This window comes from Zootoca vivipara, chromosome 6, assembly GCF_965207765.1.
Source record: "Zootoca vivipara chromosome 6, rZooViv2.hap1.1, whole genome shotgun sequence".
Taxonomy (NCBI): domain Eukaryota; kingdom Metazoa; phylum Chordata; class Lepidosauria; order Squamata; family Lacertidae; genus Zootoca; species Zootoca vivipara.
Window position 1 is genome coordinate 88678993 of NC_142589.1, and position 16680 is coordinate 88695672.

The 16680-nt window shown below is 48.5% G+C and overlaps 1 protein-coding gene and 1 non-coding gene across 2 annotated transcripts; both read left to right on the plus strand.

Annotated features, from left to right (window-relative positions):
• The first annotated feature begins 115 nt into the window (after window positions 1–115).
• On the plus strand, window positions 116–16170 carry EEF2 (eukaryotic translation elongation factor 2). The gene is made up of 15 exons (XM_035118262.3): window positions 116–231; window positions 2649–2863; window positions 3796–3977; window positions 4208–4419; window positions 5466–5644; window positions 6173–6278; window positions 7468–7581; window positions 8561–8699; window positions 8858–9053; window positions 10232–10490; window positions 10692–10799; window positions 12505–12858; window positions 14279–14461; window positions 14564–14696; window positions 15353–16170. Exons 1-15 carry the CDS (start codon window positions 229–231, stop codon window positions 15544–15546), a joined length of 2577 nt encoding a protein of 858 aa, XP_034974153.1. The 5' UTR covers window positions 116–228; the 3' UTR covers window positions 15547–16170.
• Window positions 6346–6418, plus strand: LOC118088067 (small nucleolar RNA SNORD37). Its single transcript, XR_004692927.1, has one exon. It is a non-coding gene; the product is annotated as a small nucleolar RNA SNORD37 (small nucleolar RNA).
• Window positions 16171–16680: the final 510 nt, after the last annotated feature.

Genomic DNA, 16680 nt, shown 5'->3' on the forward strand with positions numbered 1-16680 from the left:
CGTTCCGGATTCCTGCCGTAGGCCCCTCCTCCTTCCGCTGCGAGCCACCCCCTCGCCCCTTGCCGGCTCCTATAAAAGGCAGCCTGTTGACGTCAGCGTCCTCTTCCGCCCGCTCGGCCCCTGCCAACGAGACAGGGCTACCCGAGCCGCCGCCATTGTTGCCGGCCTTTCTTTTTTCCCCCTGTCCCTTCTGAAGCGCGTCCGGAGAATCCGGTGCCATCCGCCAACATGGTGAGGCATCGGAGGCTGGGGGTGGGCTGCGGGGAAGCGGGGGGCCTGGAGCTAAATGCGGGGCTGGGTAAGGCCGCGGGGGAAGCGCGGCTTAGGCTCCGGGAAGGCCGCCGGGCCTGCTGTGGGGTTGGAGGCCTACCAAGAGGGAGGGGGGCCGGTAGCGAGAAGAACCCCAGGCCTAGAAGAGGCCTTTAGAGGAAGTATATAAGCTAAAAGGGCAAATCAAAACTAAAGCAGCTCTGTTATCGCGACTGTAAAACCTGCTTACAGGGGGTTGCTAATGTTGTGGCCAGGGAATTTGGGGTGAAAAGGGCGGCCACTAATAATAAAAGAATGGAAATTTAAAATTTGGGTTTCTGGAGTGGGGCTCCCGACCTTTGAGCTGAAGGGTGTGGTTGATCCTTAGTAATGTGAGGGAGAGGGCTCCCCCCAAACCCTGCGTTGCTTTCCCATGTTAGTCCTACTCGAGAGTAGGCGCATTAAATTGATACGTAACTCGGGGCCCTTCAATTCCAGATTTTTTCCACTTAGGTGGATACAAACCTCTTTTTAAATTAACCGCTTACGGTAGCTAGTATTTCTCTTTATACTCAGTGTTTTTATTTTTAAAGGGGCTCCCCTTTATTTTTCCTTCCCCTTGTTTTTGCGGAGCAGTTCTGGCAGAACAAGCCTACACCCCCCTTTTCAAATACTGTATAATAAGAAGTTTGGATTGGGGGATATGCTAGGGCAAATAGATGAATTTCATTTTTACATCTCCATGCCCATATGTCCTTAGTGTATGTAGTACATACACATGCATGTTAAGGGTCCCAACTCCTTGTATTCCCAAAAGGGGTGTTTGGTGGGCTTGAGCCTCACCATGGCCTCAGCCTAACCTCACAGGGTTTTTAGGATAAAAGTGGAAAAGGAGAGAGTCACGTACACAACCTTCAGCTCCCGAGAGGAAAGGTGGGGTTTAAATGTAATAACAAGAAATGAATTGATGAAGGGGGTCACAGGATGACATATTCAAGCCTTGGTGAGTTCTATGTGCGTTTGAAGATAGGCGTGGCTTCCCTTTGGGGATCTACCAAATAGGGGGAGAATAGGTCTTGGAATCACAGCCAAACTAAAGAATCCCAGAGCTCTATGCATCAGAATATATTTGGTTGGCAGGTAAAAAAAAAATCTGTTGAGGGGGGGAGATAACTTGGGGACGTGAAATGTGGCAGTGTGAGGAAGCTGGGAGAATGCCAGGATGTTATCTCGGCCAAAGGGAGGTACTGCAGTGTGCAGTGTGGAAATTGTATTTTCTCTCTCTTTCTCTTCCCTGCGTTAAAGCAGCCGTCTTATGTAAGCCCTGCGGTCTTTGGCGGGGAGGAGATGCCTAGAGACTTCGGAATTAGATTTTCTCCCACCCCTAAAGCCCAGTGAACCTGTACGTGGGTGACTGGTGCTGAAATGATCTGTTCACACAAACCAGAGTTCGGCGGGTGCCGTTTTGGGAACTGCGAAGGGTGGTTACGTTTCAACCAGACTCCATAGTTCAGAGTGCAGTGGGTGTGGAGGCAATCCCCAGTACAACTTGAAAGATTTTGTGTGCCGTTTTTGTTTTTTTAAAAAAGCCCACAGAGAATGTGTTTGTGGTCTGGTGTGTGTGTTTTTTCAATGTGTCTATAGGCTTTCATGTTTGTCTTGCAATGCCCTTGGAAAAAATTGAATTGGCACATAGAGAGGCTGGCGTGACTAAGTGACGTTATGTACTTTATTATACCAGGTCAAACTGCTGGTTCGTCCTAGTCCAATATTGTCTTCTCTGACTGAGGATAGTAAAAGGGCAGTTCTTTTTAGTTAGTGATAGGCTGGGCTTTATGGGATGGAAGGCAGATTAGTGCTTCACCCACCCTGATGCTTAGGAACAAAATGGTTCATAGCCAGGCTCAATTCGGGTGTCATAGAGCTGGCCACAGCTTAACATCGAGAAACACGTGCAACATGCCTCTCCTTCTCGCCTTATGAAAGAAACGGTTATGCTTGCAACTGCAGCAAGCAGAAGGTTCATTGGTAACAGGAGTTTGGGCAGATCCACACCATGTTAGACTCCTCCCAAAGAATCCTAAGCACTGTAGGTTGCTACAGTATCGTGCTGAGAATTGTAGCTCTGCTGGAAGCTGTGGGGTGGGGTGGGATTGTCGTTCACAAGATTATTTGTTTGTTGGATGCACTTTAAATGTATGGTGTGGGCCTGCCCTAACCAGGATCTGAAACCACATGTTTCCAAGTTTGGAGGTGAATTCCGCAGAGTAGTTATAGCCAGCTTCCTAATACAGAATGACACCTCAGTGCTTCCTCTCTCCGCCCCCCCTTCAATAAAGCAGCCCAGGAATGGCCTGTTGTCTGAAGCAGCCACATTAACCTCCCTTCTGCTGCCCCAGGTGAACTTCACCGTAGACCAGATCCGGGCCATTATGGACAAGAAGGCCAACATCCGGAACATGTCGGTGATCGCTCATGTGGATCATGGGAAATCTACCCTAACAGATTCGCTGGTTTGCAAAGCTGGGATTATTGCCTCAGCCCGTGCTGGAGAAACCCGTTTCACGGACACGAGAAAAGATGAGCAGGAGAGGTGTATCACTATCAAGTCCACGTAAGTCCTTTCCAGAGTCGTCCCCCCCCCCTTCTCTATTCCTGAAACTGCCAGAAAAGGAATCCCCAGCAGAAGGCTCAGCCAGGCAGGTTTCTTTCAGCTGGGGGATGTTCAAATAGGGGTTTAATTCTCCCATTAAAATCACACAGGAGGTTGGTGGTTTGCACCCACCCAAGGATGGCTGTGAGCAGAATTCCTGCATTGCAGCTCTGTGAAGGGGGGGGAATTACATCAGTCAGCAAAGCCTGAGACTTTTAATCTCTGGGTCATGGGTTCAAGCCCCACATTGGGTGAAGGATTCCTGCATTGCAGGAGGTTGGGCTAGATGACCCTTGGGATCCCTTCCAACTCTAGAATTCTGTGATTTGAAAAGGTCTGAAATTTTGCTGATTTATGCTGTAAGCATCTCAAGTTGGTAGTGGAAAGGTAAAACTCCTGATGTAATTCAAGTATGTCTGCATTAATTAGTGCTTTTGAAGCCAAGCCATAGGCCCTCAATACATGTATATTGTATTTTGTCTTCTTTTAATGGGTGTACGCAACTTTGAGTCCCAGTTCAAGGAAAAGGCAGGATTATTATTAACATGTATTACATTTGCATTCTGCTCTATACCCATAGATTTCAGGGCAGTTCACAACATTAAAAACACAAAATACATAATAAAAATAATGACAATTCAATAATTCCCTCCCCTCTCCAACACACTTTAAAAGGGCATTGGATGTCAATTAGCCAAAGACCTGGTTAAAGAGGACCGTTTTTGCCTGGCGCCTAAAGCCGAACCTCCCTGGGGAGAGCGTTCCACAAATGGGGAGCCACTGCAGAAAAGGCCCGTTCTTGTATTTTCACCCTCCGGACCTCCATGGAGGAGGTTTCTTGTGGTGGAACGGTAGTTTAACTGTTAGGAATTTTATGCATCTTCTTCCTCCAGAGCAATTTCTCTCTTCTATGAACTTGCGGAGAACGACTTGGCATTTATCAAGCAAAGCAAAGATGGCTGTGGCTTCCTGATCAATTTGATCGACTCCCCGGGGCATGTGGATTTCTCATCGGAGGTCACGGCTGCCCTGCGTGTCACCGATGGTGCCTTGGTCGTCGTGGATTGTGTTTCTGGTGAGATGTCCCCTTTTGCCTTGAGATCTAGAGCCATGGCCCCTTGCTGTGGCCTTGTCTCCCAAGGACCGTAGGCTGGAAAGGGAAGCAAGTGTGTCCATAGGCTGAACGAAGCCCCACCTTCTGCATTAGGAAGTTTGGGAGGACACAGCCCTAACCCTTATGATCACCCCCCAAGTGCTCCTAGCCCCATAGCAATGACTTGAGCCTTTGTTTCCTCTTCCTCCTAGGGGTGTGTGTCCAAACAGAGACCGTTCTGCGCCAGGCCATTGCTGAGAGGATCAAGCCTGTCCTGATGATGAATAAAATGGACCGGGCTTTGCTGGAGCTTCAGCTTCAGCCGGAGGAACTGTACCAGACCTTCCAGCGCATTGTGGAGAACGTGAACGTCATCATCTCCACTTACGGGGAAGGCGAGGGCGGCCCCATGGGCAACATTATGGTAAGGCAGGCCGTGCGGATGTGCAGTCTTGACCTTTCACCTTTGTGAGCAGCCGTATCATGCTCAAGAGTCGACCTGTTGAAATTGGGTCTGCTCTGACTGGCTTAAATTACGTTTTTGTGCTCTTTTTTCTCAGAGCGGCTTGTGCGATGAAAATAGAAGTGAAGGCTATTAATACCTGGCATAGAATGAGTGCTAAATAAAAATGAAATGCACTCAAAATGTATTTTATAGGTACAAATCCTGCCCACTCCTATTAATGGATAAGTGCATCAAAGTCCATTGACATGTTTTAGGTACCCTAAAAGCCAATTGCCCATGAAAATAAGTGTTTTTGCCTGGCACCCATAGACAGACAACTAATGGTGTGCTTCCCTGAGGAGAGTGATCCACACACAGGGATCCACCTCTGAAAAGGTTGCCACCCTTGTTATCTCCCTTGAAGAAGGGCCTCAGTGGCTGTACTCGTGAGTGTGAATTGGACGTAACCCCTATTGTATATCACAAACGATCGCTAAAATACAGCACGGAAGGACAGTTACATTGACAATTGAGCACCTTGGCCTGTTCCAAAGCGCGACAGAGAAATCAGTATTGATGTTTAGGCATTAGAATGCTTAGAATCCTAGAAGTGTAGAGTGGGATAGGATCGCCTAGTTCAACCCCCTGCAACACAGGAATCTTTCGCCCAGCATGGGGCTCAAACCCACAACCTTGAGATAAAGAGATCTCATCTTCTACCAACTGAACATTTCTTCAAAATGCATGCCACACAGGCATTCATTTTCATTGCCTCTGGAAGGTTCATATGAAGTTATCCCAAATTTCTTAGAATAGCCTCACGTTTAGGGAGTGGTGAAGTGAGCTTTAATTCTGTAACTTTAATATGTAATAAACATTTTCAAAGTCTGTGCCCTTCATGGTCCCCCCCCTTTGAGAACAGTTAAAATAATAATGACATATTAAAAGACGAGCTCCCAGCACGTCGGGAAGTTGACTCCTTAGGTATTGTGCCCCAACCTTAATGTGTTCTCCTTGCCTTCCAGATTGATCCGGTTCTGGGCACCGTCGGCTTTGGCTCTGGCTTGCACGGCTGGGCTTTCACGCTGAAGCAGTTTGCCGAGATGTATGTGGCGAAATTTGCAGCAAAGGGCGAAGGGCAGCTGAGCACAGCTGACCGTGCGAAGAAAGTAGAAGACATGATGAAGAAGCTGTGGGGAGACAGGTGAGAGCGGCTTTGGCTTCTGGAGTTGGGCTCTTTAGAATCCACTCTGCAGGTCGGAATGCTGTGGGGCGAACACTTACAGCTGACCTCCCTGCAAACGGGCAGGAACAGAGCAAGCACTTGGTTCTGAGACTAGTCCTGAGAATTGTCCCCTATTTGTTGACTTGGCTTGGCCACCAAGGGTCAGATCCAGGCCATACATGTAAAGCATGTAGCTTTCTCTAGAGAGCGGGGATACATAGCCCTCAAGACCCCTCAGTTTTCAAGGCGGTCACACCAACTAGGCTCGGAGGACTCCAAAAGGCACAGCGGAGGCTGACTGCCTTTGAGGAGGGGCAAGTGAGGAAACAGCAACCTGTCAAAGGAGTTGGGGGCCTTGGAATGTAGAAATTTGGCTCTTCCAAAAGATGGCCATGCAGGCAGATTCCAGGAATCCGCCCGCTTAGTTGGTTACTCTGAGAAGGTGACAGGCAGGCCAGACACTGCTTTCGCTGCAAAGCTGAAGCTTGCATGCCTTTTTGTCCCTAGGTACTTTGACCCAGCCACCGGCAAATTCAGCAAGTCGGCCAACAGCCCAGATGGGAAGAAGCTGCCAAGGACTTTCTGCCAGCTGATCCTGGACCCGATTTTCAAGGTGATGCACTTCGCTCCCAGTTTTCCCTATAGAGTTGCTTGGTGCTCTTTGTGGTCTGGCGCAATCTGAGCATGATGATGGAAAAAAATTCTTCACTTTGACCTGACATGTTGTTTGAAGAAGTTTTTGTAGGTCTGACCCAGAGTTTGCCAATCCACACTACAGAGCCTCCCAATAAAACTTTCTGAGAACCTCCCGCTTTTGCTTTAGCACCAGTAGAAGTGTTCCACTGCCCTCTCTCTGTATAGGTCCAGACTTGAGAGGGGCTTCCAACTCTAAAGCACTTGGAATAAGAACGTAAAAATGGTGGTTCTGGATGATTTTATTTATAGAAGTACAGTCATACCTTGGAAGTCGAATGGAGTCCGTTCCGCAAGTCCATTTGACTTCCAAAACCAAAGTGCAGCTTCTGATCGGCTGCAAGATGCTTCTGCAGCCAATCGGAAGCCCCAAAATAGTTGCAAACTGGAACACTCCCGTCCGGGTTTGCGGCATTCGGGAGCCAAAATGTTCGAGAACTAAGCTGTTCGAAAACCAAGGTACGACTGCTGATTCTGTTGTCCCACCATATAATAAAATATCAAGGTAGTCTTAATGAATTAAATTTAAAAAATCAAGATGGTTATTAAGTTGACAAGCCAACGAAAATTAAGTAGCTGCATAGGCCTGGCGTTGCAATGTCTCGAGACGCCTGAGGAAAAAAAAGAGGGTACTTGTCAAATCAGCTGGAAGAGTGTTCATCGGCATGGGACTGGGTGCCTGACTTCTGTTTGTGGTCATCTGAGCCTCTGTAAATGAGGGCGGGGCAATGAGCAGCTTTCCTCTGCATGATCTCAATGACCAAGTCTGGGATATGAAGGCTGTGGGGCTCGTTAAGGTATCCCAGGACCTAGTCATTCAGGTCTTTGTATAGGAACAAAAGAACCTTGAATCTGCTTTGGCAGCATATGCACAGCCAGTGTAGATATTTTAGTTGCTGCTTTTTAAAGCCAAACGTCAGGGCAGCCAGCACAGTGTGAAATACAAATGGACTTGTGCATTAGCTGTATTGCCTTTGCCTGGGAAGGAAGCCTGACGACCTGTTTTGAGTGTTTTTCCTTGCTTTGGGAGACGGTAACGCGCTTCTTCTGTGGGAGCTGCACCCATCCAGCCTAGCCTAATGTGCGTGCAATTATTTCTCCTTCAAAAGGTGTTTGATGCGATCATGAACTTCAAGAAGGAGGAAACCGCCAAACTGATAGAGAAGCTGGACATAAAGCTGGACAGCGAGGATAAAGACAAGGAGGGGAAACCCTTGCTGAAGGTGAGGGGGCAGGTGGCTCATGCCCTAGGGGGGGTGGGGGTGGGGGTGGGGGTAGAAGTTAAAATGCCTGCTGGGATAGGAAACCTTCAGTAGGCACCAGAGGGCCTTTCTGACCTCAGCTGGAAAGGGATTCCATAGAAATGGGCTCACAGGTTTCTTGTGGGATATGAGCCATTGAGGGGGGGCAGTAACAGGAGCTTCCCTCAGCACTGCAGGGTGTTGCTGGTATAATCTTAATATTTACAACCAGACAACGGTTTCGTTTTTTGGAATAATAAATTTTCAGAGTAGCTTTTGCAGTTCTATCAAAAATTACTGATTTGGTTATACTGTTAGAAATACAAAGACCAATAATTATGAAGTTATTGTGAGGTTTAATAAGTTGACTTTACATTTGGGGGAACTTTTCTGCTGTACTTTATTGGAAGGAGAAAAATAATCATTTCCTTGATAACAATTTAAACAATTTCTTTAACTAAAACAAAAACATTATAGCATATGTGTCCATGTCTGTTAACTGATGTGGTTAGACATTTTGTTATTTTTATTTTAAACTTAGACTGAGTTTTATCACACATGAAAAACTTAAATCCTTATTTCCTTTGGACCAGGCATCCCCAAACTCAGCCCTCCAGCTGTTTTTGGACTACAGCTCCCATCATCCCTAGCTAACAGAACCAGTGGTCAGGGATGATGGGAATTGTAGTCCCAAAACAGCTGGAGGGCCGAGTTTGGGGGTGCCTGCTTTGAACTAAAGTACAGCTTAAATAGAAAACTACCTTTAGAAAGATTTTTCCTCCAAAAGCATTTTATTTAATTTAAAAATGCAATTTAAATTTTTAAAATGCGATACCCCCCTATTTTTTTAAATTAAAAAAACAATTGATTTTTATCCACCCTGATTTGTGGTGCCCTTGCCATGTGAGCGGGTCAGATGACTCTCCTCTCTGAACTCGTGGTTCCTCCCTCTCCTTCCCAGGCTGTGATGAGACGCTGGCTGCCGGCTGGGGATGCTCTGCTGCAGATGATCACCATCCACCTGCCCTCTCCCGTCACCGCTCAGAAATATCGTTGCGAGTTGCTGTATGAAGGGCCCCCTGATGACGAAGCTGCCATGGGTAGGTAGCAGCTCACCTGAAGACGAGCAGGGTGCCCCCTCCCCAGAAAGAGGTTGACTGTCTAGTGAAGAAAGCGGCCTTGCAGAAACAGTTGCAGTTTTTTCTTGTGCCCCTAGAGCCTTTAAATAATGTTTTTTTTAAAAAAATTCTTCCCCCAGGAATTAAGAACTGCGACCCCAAGGGGCCCCTGATGATGTACATCTCCAAAATGGTGCCGACCACCGACAAGGGCCGCTTCTACGCTTTTGGGCGGGTCTTCTCTGGCATCGTGTCCACCGGCCTGAAGTGCAGAATCATGGGACCAAACTACACCCCAGGCAAGAAGGAGGATCTCTACCTGAAGCCAATCCAGAGGTCCGTTTTTTCAAAAAATCGCCGGGTTCTGCTTCTCACTTGCCGTCCCTGTCAGCAGGCTCATGTGAACTTTGGGTGGCAGGAGGAAGCAGCTAAAAGGATATAAGAGTTCAAGACCAAAACCCCACCTCATCCAGCAATTCTGTTCTGCGGAGTCCAGCTATATGTAGCTCCAGAAAACATAACCAGGCTGGGTGTGAGTGGGTTTAGCACCCTTGTGATTCCAGGGGCCCCGCCTTAAGTAACCCTCAAAGAGGAGAACTGAGTGAGAGCTCCCATTTGGCAGGGAGTTCTTCCACAGATGCACCCATGATCAGACCTGGTTGAGGAGGACACCCTTTTTTTGTGTGTGCAAGTCCAGGCTTACCCAGTCCAGGCTTACCCAGCAGCCGAGTTTCATCCCTGGTTCTAAGAGAAAAGGTTAAGGACCTCCTCAATAAGTTTCTTCCCCAGGGCAGGAGAATGAGTTTCTTCACCTGGGAAATCCAATGGCCTTTAGGTCAGGGGTCAGCAAACGTTTTCAGCAGGGACCGGTCCATTGTCCCTCAGACCTTGGGGGGGGGGCAGACTATATTTTGAAGAAAAAATATATGCAAGAGAACCACGAGCCCTGGTGGCAGCTTACCCTGTGTCTTGCGAGCGGGCAAGGCGATGAGCAGCGCACGAAAGAGCTCTGGGAAGGGGGTGGTTAAAATGGCGGCTGCTCGAGCGCAGCTGCTGCTGCTGGCATCAACAAAGCCCAGCCCCCTTCCTCCTCTAGGCAGGGCGGGGAGCAGCCAGGAGGACTGGCCGCCCCCGTGTGAGGGAGAGAGAGGGAAAGAACGCTTGCACTGGCGATCCATGCGACGATTCCTGGACTGTCCGCGGGCCGGATCCAGAAGGCAATTGGGCCTGATCCAGCCCGCGGGCCTTACTTTGCCAACCCATGCTTCAGATCCCTAGCTAGCCGGACCAGTGGTCAGGGATGATGGGAATTGTAGTCTCAAACATCTGGAGGGCCGAGATTGAGGATAACCTGTTCATAACCTGTCCCTGGGGAGAGGGGATATGGAATAGTTTTCCCCTGGCAGTGGCTCATTTCAAAAGAATGCCAATCTGCCCCCAGAGCTTCCCCCCCCCCAATCTCCTTTTGCTGTCCTTCACCTTCTCACCACTTCACAATTCTCTCCCCTCTCCAGAACCATTCTCATGATGGGCCGCTACGTGGAGCCCATCGAGGACGTGCCTTGTGGCAACATCGTGGGACTGGTTGGCGTCGACCAGTTCCTGGTCAAGACGGGCACCATCACCACCTTTGAGCACGCCCACAACCTGCGCGTCATGAAGTTCAGCGTCAGCCCTGTGGTGCGCGTCGCCGTGGAGGCCAAGAACCCAGCGGACCTGCCCAAGCTGGTGGAGGGGCTGAAGAGGTTGGCCAAGTCTGACCCCATGGTGCAGGTGAGCCGGGATGGGTAGCCTGCTTAGAAAACCCCATTGAGGCCTTCAAAAGGGTTTTTAGGTGTGGGAGATGACAGGGGGGCAGCACATTGTGAGCCGGTGTTGGGGATGGGGGACGCTTCTTGGTTTGGGCTGGGCCTCATTTCCGCTTCCTGAGGAAACTGCGCTGCTTCATTCCTTTCACTCTTTCCCATCTTCCAGTGTATCATTGAGGAGTCTGGGGAGCACATCATCGCTGGCGCTGGGGAGCTGCATCTGGAGATCTGCCTGAAGGATCTCGAGGAGGACCATGCCTGCATTCCAATTAAGGTACTTGCACCACGTGACAAGTCTCGAGCCCGGTCTTGGGGCTGCAGCTGTCCGGGAGTTGAGAGAAGGTGCGGCTCTAAGCCCCCTTGCTCAAAAGCAGCAGAATCCTACATAAATCTTTGTGAGGCTCAAAGCTGGTTCAGCTGCCAGCTCGGGGGAGGGGGGGCAGTCTTGGTTATGACACTTTTGGCTTTAGGTCTCTGACTATAAGATCCAATGACCCATCTAGTCCAGCATCCTGTTCTCACAGTGGCTGACCAGGTCCCTGCAAGCAAGACCCAACCATAAGAGCACTCTCCCCCTCTATTGGTTTCCAGCACCTGATATTCAAGAGCGTTACAGCAACAACAACAACAAATTTTTGAATAATTTATCATTTATACCCCACCCATCTGGCTGGGTTTCCTCAGCCACTCTGGGTGGCTTCCAATAAAATATTAAAATACAGTAGTCCGTCAAACATTAAAAGCTTCCCTAAACAGGGCTGCCTTCGGATGTCTTCTAAAATTCTGGTAGTTGTTTTTCTCTTTGACATCTGGTGGGAGGGCATTCCACAAGGAGGGTGCCACTACCGAGAAGGCCCTCTGGCTGTGGAGGCAGAACATGGCTACTTGGCTAATAGCCATGAACACCCTTGTCCTCAATGCATTTGGCCCATCCTCTTTTGAAGCCACCCAAGCTGCTGCCCCTACTGCCTCCTGTGGGAGCGAGTTCCATACTTAAGTTCAAACTATGCGCTGCCCCCTACAGGACGGATGAGGAACCTGTGGCAGTGCAGATGTTGCTGTGCTGGCAGTTAACATAATCTTTGACCTTCCTAATGGGCTGATGGAGGAGTTCAGCAGCAAATCCCATGGTCCCTATCTAGCAGGACCAGTGGTGAGGGATGATGGGAAATGTAGTCTCAAAGCACCTGGAGAGCCGAGGTTGAGGAAGCCTGATGTATGCCACTACTACAGCTTGTGTTTTGTTAGCCCCAAAATGGAAAACAAGCGAGGTCCCATCTAAAGAAGAGGGGCAACTTTAGTTGGCTGAATATTCACAGCTTGTAGACTTAACATAAGAATGAGAGGCCAAGAAGAGCATATGTTTAGAGAAGATTGGAAAATGTTTTTTTTGAATATATGGGGGGGGGAATTGTGTACACTTGAAAACGCTGGCAGCATTAAGATAAATTCAACAAGTGTCAAAAAGTTTTGATGGATGCAATAATGGGATAGTGAATGGCAGAGCTTTTGTAAAATATGCAGGGATTTATGAACCATGAAAAGAGAAGAAGGGAAGTCATTGATATCTTAAAACAAAGCCATTTCTACATTCTATCTCATTCTATCTATCTTCAGCCATCTCAACCCTTGCTTTTTCATGCAAAACCATTTGCAGTCGTTTGCGGTCATCAACAGCTATCAGTCAGTCAATCACCCATTTCCACCACCCTTCTGAGTGATCCCCCCTCCCCATCCCCACCCCTCCCCACCCCTTCTCTACATAAGTGCCTGGAAACTTCCATTTCACTGTATCTGAAGAAGTGTGCATGCACACGAAAGCTCATACCAAAATAAAAACTTAGTTGGTCTTTAAGGTGCTACTGAAGGAATTTTTTTATTTTATCTCAAGGCATTGTACAAGATGCAATAAAAACAGTCCACATTGGCTTTGAAGCAGCAAGGGACTTAAACATTAACTTTTTAAATCTTCCTGGCAGAAATCCGACCCAGTGGTCTCTTACCGCGAGACGGTCAGCGAAGAGTCGAGTGTGCTGTGCCTTTCCAAGTCCCCCAACAAGCACAACCGCCTGTACATGAAAGCCCGCCCCTTCCCCGACGGCCTGGCCGAGGACATCGACAAAGGCGATGTCTCCGCCCGCCAGGAGCTGAAGACACGGGCCCGTTACCTGGCCGAGAAGTATGAGTGGGACGTCGCCGAGGCCCGCAAGATCTGGTGCTTCGGTCCGGACGGCACTGGCCCCAACATCCTGACTGACATCACCAAGGGTGTGCAGTACCTCAATGAGATCAAGGACAGCGTTGTGGCAGGCTTCCAGTGGGCCACGAAGGAGGTAAGCAAGAGTGGGCTCCACTCATTGCAGGGCGGTGGGCTGTCTGTGTTCTGCCTTCTTGGAATAGAGCCGGAACTTGTTGTAGTAGTAGTAGTAATTAATAATTTATTACTTCTACCCCGCCCGTCTGGCTGGGTTTCCCCAGCCACTCTGGACGGCTTCCAACAAAATATTAAAATACAATAGTCAGTCAAACATCAAAAGCTTTCCTAAGCTTCTTCTAAAAGTCTGGTACTTGTTTTTCTCTGACATCTGGTGGGAGGGCGTTCCACAAGGGCAGGTGCCACTACCAAGTACGCCCTCTGCCTGGCTCCCTGTAACTTCCACTGAGTGCTTTGGCACCATCAGCCCCTCAAGGCTGTGTTGCAGCTTTAGGAAGTTGAATCGGCTTCATGGGTGATTGGCTCTTGCCTCTCTTGAGTTGCGAAGGGACGGCCTTTTCAGGTGTTTGCTTTTCCTTGCTGGGTGTTGCTTGTCTACATTTCTTCTCGATCGAGGAGGGTGGGGGTGTCCTGCTGGGTGCTCAGTCCGTTCCCCCTCTGAGGGCATGAGTACTGACCAACATGCACCACACACTGCCTCTTCCCCAGGAGGAGCTGGCAGGGGGAGTGGGGAGACAGAGGATGAGGCTACTGTGGGGCAGGGATGGTAGGAGAATTAAAGGGTACTTGTATCTCCCCTCCCTGTTTCTAGTCTCCGATTCTTCTTTTTTTTTTGTATATAATAATCTTCATCTTCATTAGTTTTCAATTACAATAACCCAGTAATAGCCTCATTATAACAAAGCCAAATTATATAATACAGTTGCCAATTACAATTATTCAGATGCCAGATTAAATAATTTAGGTGGCCTCCCGTGTGCTAGAATTGATGGTTTGATGGTTTGCTTTATTTCTGCGTTCCAAAATCTTACTCATCTCAATTATACTCCAGTTAAAATAACAGTCCCGTATACAACAGCTGCAATATTAACGGCATCCATTCGTATTGACACGTTAAGTGATTTATAAAGCTACAGGTGAAGCGTGCAAACTATATCCTTGTCCCTCCTGTGTGTGACAATTATTCTGTCCATGGTGTTTCTTCCCGTCCTTGTAAAATATTATGCCTATCTTTTCTCAGTTGCTGCTGCTCTCCATCATATCTAGTCTATTATTCTCTGCCCCTTAGTGGATCGCCCTCTTTCCACCCTGTGGTTCCCCTGGGCGGCGGCTCCTCCTTCTCCCGGCTCTGCAGGAAGAAGGCTGACCTTAGGCTGAAGGAGACATTGGCTCTACCTTTGCTTCTTGGCTGCTTAATTGCTTTTTTTAATAATAAAAGAACAACTGTGTTGTCTGCTTCAGAGAGGAAGGACAGGAAAATTGGGTTGAATGCAAACTAGAAAATGATTTTCTCCCCCCAACCTCTTGCTTTTCTCCAGGGTGCCCTTTGCGAGGAAAACATGCGCGCCGTCCGCTTTGACGTGCATGACGTGACCCTGCACGCGGACGCCATCCACCGCGGAGGTGGCCAAATCATTCCCACGGCCAGAAGGTGCCTCTATGCCTGTGTGTTGACAGCTCAGCCCCGCCTCATGGAGCCCATCTACCTTGTGGAGATCCAGGTGGGTAACCTGAGGCAGGCTGTGTTCTTGAGAGGCGGCAGCAGCCCTTTGGCTTAACTCTGTGCAGTGCTGTAACACATACCCACTTTCTTCCCCTTCTAGTGCCCAGAACAGGTTGTGGGTGGCATCTATGGCGTGCTGAACAGGAAGCGGGGCCACGTCTTTGAGGAGTCCCAGGTGGCTGGCACCCCCATGTTTGTGGTCAAGGCCTATCTCCCCGTCAACGAGTCCTTTGGTAAGTGTCAGCTTTTATCAGCCTCTCTTGGCACTTGCAGCTTCCAGGTAACTTTTGTCTGCAGCCAGAGGTGTGAAGGTTCAATCAGAGGTTGACTCCCAGGCTAATCTGGAGGTGGCTGCTACAAAGTTGAGTGGGTCTTGCCCTGATAGCAGACTTCTGTCCCTGAGCACAATTCAAAGTGTTGGTACTGACCTTTAAAGCCCTAAATGGGCTTGGCCCAGTATAACTGAAGGAATGTCTCCACCCCCATCGTTCGGCTTGGACACTGAGGCCCAGCTCTGAGGGCCTTGGTGGTGGAGCCCTCCTCGTTGAACGCCTTCCCATCAGATGTCAAGGAAATAAACAACTATCTGACTTTTAGAAGACATCTGAACGCAGCCCTGTTTAGGGAAGTTTTCAATGCTTGATGTTTTCTTGTGTTTTTAATATTCTGTTGAGAGTGGCTGGGGAACCTCAGCCAGATGGGTTGAGTATAAATTAATAAATTATTACTAATATTATTCATTAAGGTATATGCCTCCAGGATGCTGCTGTTAGCTAAGACAAGGAGCTGGTTGTGGGGGGTGTGGGTAAACTTGAACACCTGTATTTCTGTCTTAACGTTTTGCTTGCTTATAGTATAAACTCTTCTCTCTTCCTCTCTCTCTCCACAGGCTTCACTGCCGACTTGAGATCCAACACAGGTGGCCAAGCTTTCCCCCAGTGTGTGTTTGACCACTGGCAGATCCTGCCCGGAGACCCGTTCGACAACACCAGCCGCCCCTGCCAGGTGGTCGCGGAGACCCGCAAGCGCAAAGGGCTGAAGGAGGGCATTCCCGCACTAGATAACTTCCTGGACAAATTGTAAAAACCTACCAACCAGAATTAAAAATGCAGCACCAGATGTAAAAGAATAAATTTAAAAATGTATGTTGTGGGACTCCAAATTTAACTTGCATAATAACATCAGTGCCGCAGGTGTCTTGCAAAAGGCATTGGGCCACTTCCTTGCTTGATCTTCAGTCTAGGGGCAGATTTTAAAAAGAGCTGTGTCTGCGTTCAGCCTTAGGGGTTCCAGGCCGTCTGCACACAAACTAGCGGGGCCGCTCACCGAGTGCCATTATAACTTCAAAAAATACATTTCCATCTGATGCAACTGAAACGTTGCCCGTCTCCATATTTATTTGACGCTCGGAGCCAAGTGAAGGGGAAAACCTGGTTTTTCCCTCCCTCTGTTTGCAGGTTGGGGAGTACAGGCAAACTTCTGAAAAGAAACGGGTGCGTGAAATTTCATTCCATACTCAAATACTGGATTCAACAGGGAAGGTGGGGGGCAGTCTGGAGGAATTTTCTTTTAGGATTGGGAGAGAAAAGGGGGGAGGCTTTTCTAGTTGGGCAAAAGCTAGAAGGCCCACAGCCTCTCTGCAAAATGGGTGTCATTGTGCAAATCAATGTATTAGTACCACTGGAATAATAAATTTAATAAGATGAGGCTCTGCCTGTTGTGTTGGATGTCTTTAACAGCTATTGTGACCTGAGCCCATACACTTGGAAGCAAGGGGGGAGCTCCATCTGTGCTGTACAAAAGCAGTTTTATTTAGAAAACTCTATGCTTAGTGCAGGGGTTGTATGTGTGCACACAGTCCTTTGGTGACCTGCAGGACTGTTGTAATGAGGCCTGCGGCAAGCATTCAGCGGTAACCCATAGATGAAGGCTGCAGTGTGTGGTGCCCACGACAGTTTATCTGGTTCTACAGATAATGCCCACAGGCCTCAAAAAGATGAGTGGTCCTTGAAACTTCATAGCTCCCGGATTTAAGCATAGATTACTGTCCTGCAACCCAGGGTCTTTTCAAAAGACAATTGCAACCTGTTGAGCATTAACATTCTTTTTCTCTGCATGTGAAGGCCTCTGGGTTTAATTTTTGTGAATAGCTGGTCAAAAAAACACAATGGTTTTCGCAAACTCCCAGCAAGCAAATCAGGATGAGTGCTCATTAAC

Coding starts and splice junctions, on each gene's coding strand:
- EEF2 (XM_035118262.3), top strand. Junction 4,420..5,465: donor GCCCCATGGGCAACATTATG/GTAAGGCAGGCC, acceptor CTTGCCTTCCAG/ATTGATCCGGTTCTGGGCAC. Junction 14,462..14,563: donor TCTACCTTGTGGAGATCCAG/GTGGGTAACCTG, acceptor TTCCCCTTCTAG/TGCCCAGAACAGGTTGTGGG.